The sequence below is a fragment of the Carcharodon carcharias genome, chromosome 7 (genome assembly GCF_017639515.1).
Source record: "Carcharodon carcharias isolate sCarCar2 chromosome 7, sCarCar2.pri, whole genome shotgun sequence".
Lineage (NCBI taxonomy): Eukaryota > Metazoa > Chordata > Chondrichthyes > Lamniformes > Lamnidae > Carcharodon > Carcharodon carcharias.
This window is the reverse complement of record NC_054473.1, coordinates 153,019,321-153,036,307: the sequence shown is the minus strand read 5'-3', so window position 1 is coordinate 153,036,307 and position 16,987 is coordinate 153,019,321. Positions and strand designations below refer to the sequence as shown.

General features: G+C 43.8%; 1 protein-coding gene across 6 annotated transcripts in view; it reads right to left on the bottom strand.

Moving 5' to 3' along the window:
* Positions 1 to 16,987, bottom strand: part of dpy19l3 (dpy-19 like C-mannosyltransferase 3) — a 108,620-nt gene that overhangs the window by 11,281 nt on the left and 80,352 nt on the right. For all 6 annotated transcript variants that reach the window (XM_041192436.1, XM_041192433.1, XM_041192434.1 and 3 more), the window contains 2 exons: positions 5,188 to 5,270; positions 1,979 to 2,111 (listed from right to left, as the gene is read on the bottom strand). In XM_041192436.1, the coding sequence (XP_041048370.1) occupies positions 1,979 to 2,111; positions 5,188 to 5,270 (216 nt within the window). The remainder of the gene's footprint in view (positions 1 to 1,978; positions 2,112 to 5,187; positions 5,271 to 16,987) is intronic.

Here is a 16,987-nt window from a genome sequence, read left to right as displayed (position 1 = left end):
CACCGACTCCACCTTCTAAAACACTTGTGGCCCACACCCCACCCCTTCCCCAGACATTCCTCCACTCCCTTCCAGCATTTGCCTGTCTTTCGCGCCAGCCTTGGTGCAGTGTTTGCTAATAGCACTCAAGTGAAGTTATGTGAGGTCCCCAAGAAAGAGCAAGCAACATCTGTGGACCTCAAAGTTGTGGAAGAAGTAAGACTCTCCAGGTGCACGCCACTTATATACGATTGTAAAACTGAACGTTCTAAATTCTCACTGGTGGGGAACTTAATTTGGAGGGCGATCTTAATTCTGGTGAGGTGGCCTTTTAATGAGCATGCATGAGATGCTATTGCATGCAAACGTGATTCCCAACATTGTTTGTCGGGAAGCTCGACCCACTTTGAACCGCCTTGAAAGTTGGGCGAACAACTTTCCAATGGTTCACCCTGCTATCGGGAAACAGATTTCTTGCCTCCCCCCAAATTATGTGCCCCCGCCTGCCACGATTCCCTCTGCTAGTGGGACTGGAAAATTGCTCCCATTATCTCTTAGGCCTCTTATCATCACCTGATTTCTGGTGCCAATATGATTTTTTGTCTGGTTAATTTATCACCTATTCCATATACATTTTTGTTAAAAGTCCAGATGTAAAACTTCATCAAATGCCTTTGAGAAATGCAAGTAAATTCATTGGGCATTCCTCATCCTACTTTAGTCACCATACATATTGAATACGTATTCAGTGATGCCAAATGCTACATTAGAAAAATCTCTACCAAGCCATTATACTGTGCAGTGCACCAAACCCTTTGGGGGAAATTTTAAACATACACCCAAAATGGGCACAAAGTCAGTATTACATCTGCTGCACTCAGCTAAACTTTTCAGCAGGACGCCTGAACCAGTTTCAGAATTGAACCTCATTACAATACAGCTACTGGGCTCCCAAGTGCACTCTGAGTGCTTGTATGCAGCTTGCCAAACCAGGGACTGAAAATATAGTGGCTCCGTGAACAAACTGATAGAGCCATGCACTAAAAAAAAAATGGAGGTGCATTGGGGCAAGGGAGCTTACACAGCAATTGGTAGCAAGCCACTGTAATGCTGTTGCTGCTCCTCCTGGACCCATAAAAATTTCGTCCCAAAATATTCCAGGCTATTTTTGCAGTGGCTTCTTGCAATTCCTTTCAGCACCACTGGTGAGGTCACTCAACCAGGCACAATGAGTACCACTCCACTCATTTGGACTTGGGAATTTCAAAAACAGTCCTGAACAAGTGCAGGCGTCATGGGTGGCCAGATATCTGTAATGCCAGATGTCCATTTACAGGGCATCACTGGGTAGTGCAAGGGCAGCCTTTGTTTGTCTACCATTTCAAAATGTTGAGTATGTGCAGTAGTTGAAAATCATCCTCACTGTTTCAAATTACTTACATCATTAGTGACAGATGTGTAACCACTACTTCACCATATTACTATAAAGTTTAAACTGCCCATTCTAGATACTAGGAAGGAAAATGAACTATTTTTGCACTGTTGTCTATTTTTCATAGTTCAAGTGGGTATAATTAGTAAATTTCATTTACACCATTGCTGAAACTGCAGTGACAATTCTGATTAAAAGTGGACAGTTCTTCACTCATCTTTTAGGAGATATTCTCACATTTGCATAATATTTTTTGGATTCAAGGGCATTCACACATTATTTCAAACTGCATTTTTCCCAAGCAGCAGGGGCCCAAGTTATAAGTAATAATTATTCCAAAATCAGGCATCTCTAAGTTGGCAACAGATTGGTTCCAAATAGAGGCTCCTAATGAAATCAAAATAGCTATTCCAGTATACATATAGGCTCACCCATAGCCTAAATCAGTTTGGATTACAGCAGAGGCCAAATAATGGATTTGAAATAAGGAAACAGAAACCACTCCAGGAATTAAACCCTCTGTTGTTATGAGGATACAATCTAATCCATTGTCTGTGAGATATGTACCTGTTTTGTTCTTTCTCTTAACTTTTTGTCTTCATAATGAGGGTGATTAGTTATGGTTCTCCCAGTACACAACTTGACCCCTGCTAATAGCTGCATACTTCCAGCAAACACTGCATTTTTAGAAGTTTTTGACCTTTGGGAAAAGAAAGGAAAACATCCAACAATATACTGAACACTGATATACAGGTTTCTTTATAAATCAATATTCTTTGCTAGCTTTATTTAAAAATGAACAGCATAATAGCATAATTAAGTTAAGCTCCTTTTTTAAATTAATTCATTGGATGTTGGCTATGCCAGCATTTATTGCCCATCCCTAATTGCCCTTGAGAAGGCGGTGATGAGCTGCCTTCTTGAACCGTTGTAGTCCATGTGGTGTAAGCACACCCACAGTGTTGTTAGGGACAGAATTGCAGGATTTTGACCCAGCAACTGTGGAGGAATGGCAAAATATTTCTAAGTCAGGATGGTGAGTGGCTTGGAGGGGAACTTCCAGGTGGTGCTGTTCCCAAATGTCTGCTGCCTTGTCGTTCTAGATGGTAGCAGTCGTGGGTTTGGATGGTGCTGTTGAAGAAGCGTTGGTGAGTTCCTGCAGTACATCTTGTAGATGATAGACACGACAGCCATCGTGAATCGATGGTGGAGGGAGTGAATGTTTGTGGAAGGGGTGCCAATCAAGCGGGTTGCTTTGCCTGGATGGTATCAAGCTTCTTGAATGTTGTTGGGGCTGCACTCATCCAGGCAAGGGAAGAATATTCTATCACACTCCTGACTTGTGCCTTGTAGATGGTGGACATGTTTTGGGAAGTCAGGATTGCTGTTCTTTGCAGGCATAAAGAACATGTACACACATTGCACCTGTTTCAGCTAAACAAAATAAGTGACAGCCATTCACTGACTCATTCCTCAGGGCAAATGCCTTGACCAATTAGGGTCAAGCTGCCTGGTTTAAATTTCAACAATGCTTGGCAGTTAACTGTTAGTCACCATCAGTGATGCATTCTCCATGGCAATGCCTCTACTAGAGTCCACTTGGCAAATAATCAGCACTCTTTTCACATACAGTATAAATTGCAGTTTTCCCCTTATATTGGTATTCTTGCCAAGTGTCCTGATGAATGTAAGACGAAAAGCTTTGAGATGTTTCTTTTTCCAGCAATATCCTTAATTTACTCATGACCCTTTGTTTAAATTTATTCTTTCTAGTTACTGACAACAGTGAAAAGGTTTCTCATTATTTACCTATCAAATCCCACCATAACTTAGAACACCTCTATCTTATCTCAATCTTCTTTGTTCTAGCAATGAGTCCAGTTCTTCTTTTGCACCTGATAACTGGGTGAATGATGGCATTCCCACCTGAGAAGATGCATCGTTCATATCCTGCACTAGTAAGTGGCTCTGAATTCTGGGTCAATATCCAGACATTCATCCATGTTGGGTAATTGTCGGTGGCCCTCCATCCACAGGAGGCCTTGGAAACTTCCTGTCGTATAGGAGCAACCATCCTATTGGCTGATACAATGATTCTTACAGCCATAGAAGCATCATGGCCCTTCAGACTGCAAATTACTTTGTGCTATTCTTCAGAAGTGGAGTGTAACAATAAGAAAACAACCTAATAAGTAAAGCTTCCTTTTTCATGTATTACCTTAATAAAACTCTTCTATACTCTCTCTAAGATAATGAAGTACCGTCCAATAAACTTAATTCTGTTTTTGTCTTTACTCATCTTTGGTTTCATTACTTCCATGTTCCCTCTAATATAATGCATCCTCCTTTTATCAACAAGCTTGCTAAATGGAATTTCATCAAACATTTTTGAAAATTCATAAACACAATATGCATTTTTCCTTAATTAATATACTCCATAGGTTTTCTGAATGAAATACAAATGTTGTCAAAGTTAAGTGTTTTACAAATTGGTGCTGGCTGTTCTTAATAAACCCATATTCTCGAAGCTTACCCAGTACTGAAGCATGTTAGGCTGACAAGCTACCCTGTTTATCCCTTTGTTCCTTCTTGTATGTCCTCTATTGGCAACCCTCTAGTCTCCAGGACAACTTTTAAGTCCGGCCGTAAGTCTGCAAACTCAACTGATGGGAGAAATTGCTATTCCTAACAACAAATCGTTACAATTCTTGTAGAGACCAATAACTTTAAGCAAGTGATTTGAATTCCCAGTGACCAATTTAAAGAAATTGTACAACAAGATTTCAAGTTTTAAGACTCTTAACATTTCTTGGTAGGTAGCTACGGAAACAATAACTCTCATTCATGACCTAACATGACGATAATTCTTTGCTGCATAGATATACATTACAACATGCTTTCCACTGGATTGCAGTCTTTATAGGAAACAGCTGACAGTCACTCTCAGCTCCAATGGGTTCACTTATCCCCATTTCGCCGAGTCATAACCTTGAGTGATTGTCGAAAAGTGCTTCCCTCAGTTTTGGGAGAATTCCCAAACTGACCACCAGCAGTAAGGTTTGTTCCGGTGATTTATCCTCCTGGCCTCACCAAGGCAAATCTTCCAGAGTCTTTAGAGTGCTATGGGATTTGTCTCTTTTACCAGAGACTGTTCGCCCGCCCTCATTCTGCCCAGTAGCTCACAGAGGACCACAGCCTCCTCCTCTCTGCTGACCAAACCAACTGCAGCCTTTTGCCTCTGTGACGTCTCTCTCTTCCTGTCCAAAAACTCAAGACAAAGTCTGCCCACAGTCAGGCTAGCTGCTCCTGCCTCCTTTTGCAGGTGTGAACATTTTGCACCTTACACTTAGTAAGTCTCAACCTAGGTCCCTGTCTCCATAGTAAGCAAGCCACACTGGCTTGTCGTCAGGCAGAATTTATAGCAAATCACATGACTCTCTTCATTACTCTATTTTACTGTGAATTAAAGAGACAGTCCAAAACAAAATCTCACATTCATAACAAAACATAGTCGACTCATATCACTGCACAAAAATTCTCAGATTTTCCTAAAAATGCAGTGGAGTACACCACACTGCTAGCTACAGTGTCTGCTACTTCTAGACAGTATTTCATGGAGTGTTGTCTTAATCTGGAAAATTCAAACCAATACTCTGTAAAAGCCCAAATTTAAAAGCAAAAACACAAGTTATGATTGTTTTGATAAGAACTTATTGCACAATTTTAAAGTTAAAAATTCAAATGCCATTTTATAGGTAGAAAATTATTCAACTTACTTGATCCAGTTCATTAATTCAACTGTATCAGGATCATAAAATTCCCTCAGATCTGAGAGTTCAGTCATTATCTTTGGCCAGAACTACAATAACAAGAGACCAAATGTTGAACAAATATAATGTTTCTGTTCACGTTTTGCACCTTACTAGCCTGAGGTCAGATATCCTAGAACTCCAGCTGAAAAAAAGCAGTCGTGGTAACCAAAGGTGGCCTCTGGGAATGTCACTAACTGACAAGCTCATAGGGATAAGGACAAAAAAACAAAAAAAACTGCGGATGCTGGAAATCCAAAACAAAAACAGAATTACCTGGAAAAACTCAGCAGGTCTGGCAGCATCGGCGGAGAAGAAAAGAGTTGACGTTTCGAGTCCTCATGACCCTTTGACAGAACTTGAGTTCGAGTCCAAGAAAGCGTTGAAATATAAGCTGGTTTAAGGTGTGTGTGTGTGTGTGTGTGTGTGGGGGGGGGGGGGTTGCGGAGAGGGAGAGAGAAGTGGAGGGGGGGGTGTGGTTGTAGGGACAAACAAGCAGTGATAGAAGCAGATCATCAAAAGATGTCAACAATAATAGAACACATAGGTGTTAAAGTTGGTGATATTATCTAAACAAATGTGCTAATTAAGAATGGATGGTAGGGCACTCAAGGTATAGCTCTAGTGGGGGTGGGGAGAGCATAAAAGATTTTAAGATATTTAAAAATAATGGAAATAGGTGGGAAAAGAAAAATCTATATAATTTATTGGAAAAAAAAGGAAGGGGGAAACAGAAAGGGGGTGGGGATGGGGATGGGGGAGGGAGCTCACGACCTAAAGTTGCTGAATTCAATATTCAGTCCGGAAGGCTGTATTTGCGGAGGCTGGTGGGGTGATAAGTGAGGACAAGGGGGACCCTATCATGTTTCTGGGAGGGAGGAGAAGGCGTGAGGGCGGATAAGGGTTGTTAGAGGGCTTGATCAAGGTGAAACAAACCACTGCAATGTATTCATAAACATTGCCTCTACTGGCTGCTGCAACAATGACCCAGCACCCATTTACAATGTGGGAAAACCCAAACACAAATGTCACTTCAGCTGATTTGATTTGAGTGCACTACATTGGTAACATACCTTTTCTGCTGGGTGTGAATTCTTTTAAGTACTTCTACTACACACATGCATATATACACACTATATAAATAAGAAATAAGAAAATTCCACCTAATACAAGGTAATATAACAAATTTAATTCAGAAAATGCAGTGTCATAAGCTTGTAGTAGATCACTCAGTAACATGCTTACAATTTACTTAGATAAAACAGACCTGAAACTGCAGATGAACAAATCAACATTTACAAGAGTTTGAATGTGGGCATCAACTGCATAATTACACATTAAAACAATTATAAACACAATATACTCAATAAGTCTTTACACAAACCAAAAGGTGAACTTTGGTTCATTAAGAAACTCTACACATGAAGGTTAAAAAATTAAAAATTACATGTTCAAACAGTGTGATCCATATATAAATTTTACTGTTTGTAAGATTGATGGTGTAAATTATGCAATTTATTTTCCCATTAAGAAAAATTATAACATTTAATCCATTTCAGAATTAACATTGAGCAAAACACACTTATGCTGTCCCTATAGTCACACAAAGAATGGATCAGGAATGGGATATTGTTTTTGACAACAATTAACATACGTTTGGAACTGTTACTCTGCTTGTTAAGTTCTACACCTAATCAGCATTACTTCTGTTTGACACCATAAAATATTCCCCTGAAGACACTCAGTGCAAACAGTAACCAACAGCTGATAAACACGCCTCATAAAACATAATCATATGCAGTTGCTGAAACTAGAGTCACTTAACTTTGTCTGCAGAACAGCACAAACAAAATCTTTTTAGTCCGATGAGATAAACATATTGATGAGGAAATGCAGGGACATCTGAGAAAGCACTCTTCATGTGATCTCTTCTCACAGATACTAATGTCTCAACAGACTATGACATTCTGACATCTTTTACCTTCTGCCCACTTACGTTCTCTGCCACAGCAAAATGCAAAACTACCAATATGATTAAAATTTACATATGTAGAATATCTCATAAGACAGAAATACAAACAGATGCACCAGCAGGAGAGGTGGGCTGGGAGGATTTTACCTGGGTTTATTTGAGGGTGGGGTCAGAGCTTGAGCAGGCTATGGTCAAACATTCTTGATGGCATGGCTTTGACATGAGAGCTATTTTAAAACCCGGGACTCATTTACATCCAATCGGTCACCTGCCCAATTAAACCAGTATAAATAGGCAGCTGACAGCATCTGTGGAGAGGAACACATCAGAGTCATATGGACTCGAAACTTCAACTGTGTTCCTCTCCGCAGATGCTGTCAGACCTGCTGAGTTTTTCCAGCTATTTTTGTTTTTGTTTTTGTTTCAGATTTCCAGCATCCACAGTATTTAGCTTTTATCTTATATAAATAGGCAGCTGGTTGGCTGCCCACAGGCAGATCAGGTGGCCACTGGTGGCATTCTGGTATGAGGCATGGTTTCAACAGAATATCATAGTGGGAAAGTAGATGGGACAAAACCTGGTTAGCAGGCCAGATAAAGATAATGAAACTCATGTTTTTGGGCCTTTACCTCTTCCCTGGCAGATTTTTTTTTTTTTACAGTAATTGTTCATGGGATGAGAGTGTCACTGGAAAGGCCTTTGTTTACTGCCCATCCTTAATGATCCTTGAGAAGGTGGTGGGTAAGCTACTTTCTTGAATAAAACTGAGTGTCTTATTAGGCCAATTCAGAGAACAGCTAATGATCAATCACATTGCTATGGGGCTGGAGTCACATGTAGGCCAGAACAGGTAAGGAGGCAGATTTCCTTTCCTAAAGGCCATTAGTGAATCAGATGGGTTTTTTGACAATCTAATAGTTACAAGTACCGTAACTGATACTAGCTTTTTATTCTAGATTTATGCAATTAACTGAACTTAACTTGCCCAGCTGTCATGGTGGGATTTGAACTCATGTCACTGGCTCATTTGTCTAGGCTTCTAGATTGCCAGCTCAGTGAAATAACCACCATGCCACTGGACTTGTAAAGTGGGGACATAGCGACACATTGAAGCACCATTTGCAAATGATGCTCGTTGCCAGAGAAAGCTGAAGCTTTCCGCCAGCCTAAAAGAAAAACAGTGGCTGAGATTTTCTGACCCTGTCGCGGGCGGGTCTCGCCATGGGTGAGGCAGTGCCCCAGCCAGAAGTCCATTGGCTGGCGGTGGCAGCGGAAGATCCCGGCAGCGGGCGGGTGCCGAAAATCCCGCCCATTAGCTGAGCTAGGGATGGTGGATGGGAATAGAGTGAGAAGAGGCCTATGTTAGTTTAAGGAGGCAATTTTAACTATGCAGCTGCCCTGTTTCTGTTGGTTAGAGTAGGTTGAAATCAGCATCCACTGGCCAGGAAAGGTACAGTATGCAAAATGACCTCCATAACGCAAGAGAAAAAAGATAATCATTTACAAAGTATTTTCATTATCTTATTCAGAAATCTATGGTATATGCACACAGGCTCTAAGTTCGATAGTTACGAAATTGCAAATGAATGCAATTTCATCTTCATGTCGCCAATGAATATTTCCATATTATCTCAGACTTAGCTTTGACATTTGCAGAAACTGTAACTCACTAATATTAAAAAAAGTTTTACAATATGTGCATTGCTTTGAAAAGAGTCCTGTAACAATATCAATGGAACTAAAAGAATGGATATGAAAATAAGAAAACTAAGAAGTAAAAATTGATATATTTCTTAAAAATGTCCCATAGAGCAATAATTTTGAGTAACAATCATGCAGGAACAGTAGCACAGTGGTAATGTTACTGGACCAGTAAACACACCACAGTGGATTAAATTTTTTTAATGAAAAACCAATCTCAGTAATCTTGATTTTGCAACTATCCGATTGTTGTAAAAACCCATCCGGTTTACTGATATTCTTCAGGGAAGGAAACCTGGCATTCTTTACCCAGTCTGGCCTACGTGTGACTCCAGACCCACAGTAATGTGGCTGACACTTAACAGCCCTCTGATATGGCCAAGGAAGCTGCTCAGTTGTGTCAAAGAAAAATCAAATCAGAATACACCACATGAACTGCAGTGGTTTAAGATGGCAGCATATTACCATCTCAAGGTGATTGGGGATAGGCAATAATTCTGGCATTGACAGTGACATTCTCATCCCACGAATGAATAAAAATTAGTCCAAATTGAAAAAGACAAACAAGCTTAAAAAAAACCCTGCAATTCTTAAGTAAAAACAGAAAATAGACAGCAGGTCCATCAGCTTCTGTAAAGATAAAATATAACAATTCAGGTGGGCATCCTTCATCAAAACTGGAAAGTGAAAAATAAGTAAGGCTTTGTAACATGTTGAAGATAGAAAAAAGGTAGTGGGGAGGAAAAGAGATAACATATAACAGTAGTGGCCATACCATGGCTTGTGAGCTGCCTGCAGTTATTTTAAACATAGAGCGTGGCTCAACAGGCAGCTAGTAGGCTACCACCTGATTTACAGCCTTGACGTTTTTGTTAGTTCTGTTCTGAGATTTTTGAGGGTGTCCAGAAAACGGTACAAGGCTAATTTCTAAACATAGAATGGTTGAATTATGAGGAAACATTGGCTGCTCAAAAACGGTCACGAATAGCTGCTCCACAGGAGAGAATTGGCAGGCAGCAGTACGGGGAGGAGTTTCCTGCTGGTCTAACTTAGGTGCTGTGTGACCTGCATGATCAACACCATTTTGGAACAGCCTCTCCGGTCCCTAACCCACCATCTTGCTGCTGACCTTCAGACTTGTGTCATCTGTCCGGGAAAGGGAGGAAACAGATTGCTACAGAAGAGGAATGTAAGGATCTTCTGTATTGAGACACAGGTACTCTGATTCAAATTTGTTGTTCAGTAGATGGGTACAACTCTTTTTTTCCAAGTATGATCAATCCTCCTTTTTAACCTCTGGACTGATTTTCCACATTGGAAGAGCAAGGCCGCCAAAGTCAGTTAAGCAGTGAGCATGTGCTAACTCTGAAGAGTCTTAGTGAAGCAGATTTGTTTTTGCCACTATTTGGATTGTGTGAGACAACATATCAGCTGGATTTTCAAAGATTTGTATCCAGGTTGGAGACTCACAAGGCCTCTATCTCTAACAATGACTAGTCCTGATAACTAGGTTTCACCTGACTTAAGGGATATTGCTATTGTAATAGTTTTATAAGGTTTTCCTCACAAAAGTGTGTGCAAGAATAGTAATAAAAAAGTCTGCAAAAGTTGGCCGGGGCGGAGCCTTCTGCTCCCGCCAGCAGTGGGAATCATGGTGGGTGGGGTCACTTAGATTTTTTTGCCTTCCACCAAATTGTTTCCCAATGGCGAGATAAACTGTTGGAATTCTGTTCTCCTGACAGGTTAAAGGTGGGTTGAGCTTCCTGACAAACAATGTCGGAAACTCTGTTTGCACACATTTGCATCTCAGGTGTCTTCATTAAAAGGCCACCTCGCTGGAATTAAGCTCCCCGCCAGCGAATATTTAAAACATTCAGTTTTACGACTGCATATAAAAGTGGCATGCACCAGGTGGGCTTCACCTCTTCATGACTTTAAGGTCTATTGATTTTGCTTTCTCTTTCTTGGGGACCTTGCAAAACATCACTCATATTGACTGCTGTTAACAAACACTGAGGCTGGACAAAGGAGGCAGGCAAAGGCTGGAAGTAGGAGGGGGGTGGAAGGGTGGAGCGAAGACGGGACGGGGAGGCAGGCTTACGGGGGAAGGGTGGGGAGAGTGACCAGGGAAGGGGGTATGTCTGGGGAAGTGGAGGGGCGTGGAGAATGTTCAGGGAAAGGTGGGGTAAATGTGTCCAGGAAAGGAGGAGGGGTGGGGAGTGTTTTAGAGGGTGAGATCGGTGGTGTCAATGGTGAAGACCTGATGTGAGAACTCAAGGACTGGTGATAGGAGGGAACAGTCACAGTCAGAGGGGGAGTGGGATGCACTGGGTGGAATGCCTTGAAGGGGCATGGCTGGTGGAGGGTGAATGGTCATGGCTGACAAAGGATCACGCAGTTAGTTTTTTCATACTGCCAAGGGAATTTTCTCTCTACAGGGTTTCGAGGGTCATGGAAGCAAGCAGAAAAGTGTCTGCTTGAGGCCTCTTGCTCATGGCTCTCATTACCCTGGTCAAGGAGCAATGTCTCCATACACATTCATGTATGAACGGAAGGAACACCCATTTCTAATTTTCCAGGATGTCCTTTACATGGAAGGAGTGGGGTGGGGATGCCATATCTAAATGGAGACGAGCTGAAGGGCCTATAGCACTTGCCTGCTGGCTTTGAGATGGAGGGAAATCTGTAAAGGACATGCTTACTTAATGTATCACTTCAATTTGCTCAAAAATCCACTGAAGCATCGATGATGGTAATGGCTCTTTTCCAGATGAGGAGGAGAGCTCATCACAGGGTGGTACAAGACCAGGAGAAGCATGGGCTTGATCAGCAAGAGACAGCAGGGCACCTATAAGGTGACGAGGCTGGAAAACATGAAATACTGCAGTGCTCTTATCCAGAGATGAGAGAAAGTCAATGTTGGATGCGCACTCGTATGTCCTGGGATGTGGTTTCTCACATCTGCCAACTTCTCCAGTACAAGCTGCGGCCGCAAGGATTCTGTAGAAGTAGTGTGAAGCTCCTGGCCTGTAATGAGTGAATGTCTGTCTGGGTGCCCTTTAAGTAAGGTGCCAGGACCTGCAACCCAATGAGGTAACAGCAAGGCGGGTGACTTTCTACCTGCCCCGCCACAAGATCCATCGAGTTCCTCATGGATGTATAATTAATGAACTGAAAAGTGAAAGATTGCACATGTTCACTCACCCTGCCACCTAGCAGGAATCAAGCCGTTTTTCCTGCCCATCATCAGACTTAGACTCCAGAATGGAAAATTCTTGCAGCTCTCGAATGTCTGAAGATTACTGTATGCGGCTCTAAAGTTCAGAAAGTTTGTACCCCGACATATAGGGCAGGATTTTCTCTTCATTAGGCTGGCGCGGTGGGTGGGACCAGAAGCGGCCGGGAAAAGCTCCGCTGCCCGCGATCGGACCCCCGGCCGCGAATTCATGCTGGTTGGCCAATTAATAGCCAGCCAGCGTGAAAGGCGTACTGAACAGCTCAGTGTTGCTGGGGTGGGGTGGGAGGAGGGTGAGCGCTAAAGTCTGCATATGAGCTGGGGGGAGGACATGCTGAAAGCTCCCTGAGGGCACAGAGCTGCCTCAGGGAGCTGAAGAATTGTGCACACAAAAATAAAGATTTTACAAATGATATAAACATGTGAGGGACATGTTAAAAATGATATTAAAAATATTTTATTGCTTTTTCATTTATTGTTGGAAACCTCATCCCACCTGTGGATAAGTTTTCGTAAAAATGCAAAGGCTGCCTGGCCTATTCGCCTGCCCACCAACCGTAAAGTTGGACGGACAGCGAAAAATACAAATTCTGCTTAAGGGCTTCAATAAGCCTCTTAATTGTCGACAGGTGTGCTGCCAACTCTCTTGCACGCCTGTCAACCAAACCATTGCGCGAGTGTGCGATGACGTGTTTCCCACTGCGCCATTTCGGGAACGGCATTTGAATACATTTGAATATCATGAGTGCTCATTATGAAGTCAGCTCACTGTAATCACTCCCCCACGCTGGATCAAAAGGCCAAGCCAGCATCTAATTAGACCAGTGTCAGTCATGATCAGATATAAGGGACATGCACCTGATGAACTGCGCTTCACTTGCGACTTTGAGGTATGCAAGCCTACTTTACATCATGCATCGCTCGTGGCTCCTCCGACTCCACGCCAGGTCAAGCAGGCAACAACATGATTTCAGAGCCAAGGCTCTACATACCAGACCAACGGTAAGGTTGGGGGGGGGGGTTGAAATAAGCTGGAGGGCAAAGGCTTGATTGGGCGGGAAGAGAGGACAGAGGCAAGGGAAGGGAGAGGCCTGATTGCGAAGGCGGCAGGTGAAATACTGGGTAAGGGTGCACTCAGATACATGATTGGGCTTGTGGCGGGGGGGGGGGGGGGGGTGTCAGACAGGGAAGTGAGTCTAGGGCTAAAGCCCAAATGCGAATGGGGCCAGAAGGGGTAGTAAGCCGAGTAAATAAGCCCTTCAGTTTGTCTTTATCAATCGAGGCATAGATTACAGAAGTAGGGAGGTCATGTTGGAGTTGTATAAAACCTTGGTGAGGCCACAGCTGGAGTACTGTGTCGCCACATTATAGGAAGGATGTGATTGCACTGGAGGGGGTGCAGAGGAGATTCACCAGGATGTTGCCTGGGATGAAACATTTAAGTTATGAAGAGAGGTTGGTTAGACTTGGATACAGTAAGTGGCAGAACCGTTAAGTGCATTGACGGGCAGAGGGATCTGGGTGTACAGGTCCACAGGTCACTGAAAGTGGCAACACAGGTGGATAAGATAGTCAGGAAGGCGTATGGCATGCTTGCCTTCATTGGCAGGGGTATTGAGTATAAAAGCTGGGAAGTCATGCTGCAGCTGTATGGAACCTTGGTTAGGCCACACTTGGAACATTGCGTGCAATTCTGGTCGCCACAGTACCAGGAGGATATGGAGAGGGTGCAGAGGAGGTTTACCAGGATGCTGCCTGGTCTGGAGGTTATTAGCTATGAGGAGAGGTTGGAGAAACTCGGATTGTTCTCGCTAGAGCGACGGAGATTGAGGGGCGACTTGATAGAAGTTTACAAAATTATGAGTGGTATGGACAGAGTAGATAGTCAGAAGCTTTTTCCCAGGGTGGAAGAGTCAATTACTAGGGACATAGATTTTAGGTGAGAGGAGAAAACTATAGTGGAGATGTGTGGGGCAAGGTTTTTACGCAGAGGGTAGTGAGCGTCTGGAATTCGCTGCCAGAGGAGGTGGTGGAAGCAGGTACAATTGTGATATTTAAGAGGCAGCTTGACAAATACATGAATAGGATGGGAATAGAGAGATACGGACCCCGGAAGTGCAAAATGTTCTAGTTGACAGGCAATATGATCAGCGCAGGCTTGGAGAGCTGAACAGCCTGTTCCTGTGCTGTACTTTTCTTTGTTCTTTGTTTCGTTGGAGCAGAGAAGACTGAGGGAGTGACCTGATCGAGGTGTACAAGATTATGAGGGGCATGGACAGGGTGGATAGGGAGCAGCTGTTCCCCTTATTTGAAGGGTCAGTCACGAGGGGACGCAAGTTCAAGGTGAGGGGCAGGAGGTTTAGGGGGGGATGTGAGGGAAAACTTTTTTACCCAGAGGGTGGTGACAGTCTGGAATGCGCTGCCTGGGAGGGTGGTGGAGGCGGGTTGCCTCACATCCTTTAAAAAGTACCTGGATGAGCACTTGGCACGTCATAACATTCAAGGCTATGGGCCAAGTGCTGATAAATGGAATTAGGTAGGTAGGTCAGGTGTTTCTCAAGTGTCAGTGCAGACTCGATGGGCCGATGGGCCTCTTCTGCACTGTGTGATTCTATGATAGATTGCTGAGCTTGCAAAGACTGTCCTTGTCACAGTCCATTAAGGAGGAGGGCATCTCAGTCCATAGTCAGTAATGCCAGGCAAGGTGTGCAAAGCCTGGTCAACACCACAAACACGTCAGTTAGGGGGGCTTTGGACATAAACTGGGCTGCAAATGGCACATTCACAGTCCCGGTGGGGGGGGGGGGGGGGGTGGCGGCGGGGTGTACCTGCGGCCTATAGATGGGGAACAGGTAGCATAGGGGCGGGCACTCAATGATATCATAGTTGGGGAGGGGGGGGGGGCAGGTGTCTCCATATGTCACTGTGTAATAGGCGTTAAGATGGGGAGGAGTAAGGTCCACATGGGGCATAGGCACATCTACCTCAGGGGATAAGACAGGGAAATCTACCACAATGACAATGGCATCAAGGTCACAGGGGGAGGACAGAGTTACTGAAGAGATGGAAACCTGTACATTATGCTCCTCCAGGACGATGGGCGTGATTTCCACAGTCATGCAGGGAGGGTCCAAGCTGGTCTGGTGGTGGATCCTCAGCACCACCATCTTGCAACCTGAACCTATGGTGCAGTAGAAAATGAAATTTTGGAAACATTCTGGTGGGGAGGCTCTTAGGGCTTCTGGGAGGAGTTAATCACTACACTGGGCTGACTTAAGGGGCACCCAACTGAAATCTGTATTCCCAAATGAGACATGGTAGGGGCATGTTAGTAACAATAGATGCAATCAGGAGCCATAATTTGTAAAGCGCATTGTGATATTAGTTCAATTTGTGCCACTAATTGATCTCCTTGCAATAACCCCTTGTCCCAAGTGTAGAAATTCCTAAATGCAACAATAAATCCAAAACCAAGTGGGCTACTGAACAAACTGCAGAAGGCCACTGGAAACTGCACCTCCGAACTTTGCAGCTGGCAGGTTCAGAGATGCGAAACCCCAACCCCTCCTAAATTAATCTCATTCTCTCACTGAACGTTTGCCCTTGTGATTCTATAGGATGTAGTCATAGAGTGCACTGGATGAGGATTCCAGTGCTTGGGATAAAACAGCACATCCAAGTGCCTGTCCAAAGAAACCTCATAGCATTAGGTCTTCGAATAGGGAGGGGGGAGCGGGGTGGTGGGGGAAGGAGAGGTGCATACTGTGTTCCTGAAAATTGTCATTGCACTTTCAAGGAATATTGTGACAATGAAGTGCCTTGACTGAAACTAACTTCTTGAAACCACAGTCACTCACTGATCATAGACAGGAAGAGGAGTTTTTCTTCAAAGCATGAGTAAGCATCAGCCTCTAATGTTCCAGCAAAGAGGAGAATATGAGGAAGTTGAATGGAGCATTTAACGTATCCTTCATCATCACATACAGGCAGGAGGAAAGGTGGAGAAGAGTGTGATGTTGGTGCCAGGCTCGGCAAAGGGAGGTGCATCACCCTGATGAGCAAGGGGCAGCAGGACCCCTCTGGACCCAGAGGATGAAACTCACAGATCCGCTGGGCATATGTTGCTCACAAGACTGAAGGTGTACAGAAGACGCATGTCATTCCTCCAGATGAGTGAAAATTAGTGTCGTCAATGCTTCCGCATGTCCAGGGATCTGGTGGGTCACATCTGCCACATTCTCCAAGAGTTGACACTGTGGCGACTGGGAGGACATCAATTACCAGTGGCTCTCAAAGTCACCACAGCTCTTAAATCCTATGTGAGTGGCTTCTTCCAGGGCTCCATTGAGAACCTCTGTGGCATCTCAAGCTTCCACTCACAAGTGCATACAGGAAATATGCCATCAGATGCCATCTTTGCCAAGGTGCAAAACTACATGCTCCTCACTGGGGATCAAGCTAGCCAGGCAGCCCGAACACCAGGATTTGTTGCTACTTCAGGAGTGCCACAGGTACAGAGTGACATCGACTGCACTCACATGGCTAGAAGAAGAGCCAATGCAATATATCAACAGGAAAGGGTTCCATTCACTCAATGTACGGATGGTCGGTGACCACCAGAAACATATCATGCAGGTATGAGCGAAATACCCAGGAAGCCGCATGACTTCTGTGAGTAAATCGTAGATTCTGGACATCTTCGAGGGCCAAACCACATTCCAGGGTTGGATCCTCAGTGACAAAGACTACCTGCAAAGGATATGGCGGTCAGGTGGCCACAAACTCCATCTGAGGAAAGGTACAACGATGCTCAGGTCACCGGTAGAGCAAACTTTTGGCAAACTGAAGATGCAATTCT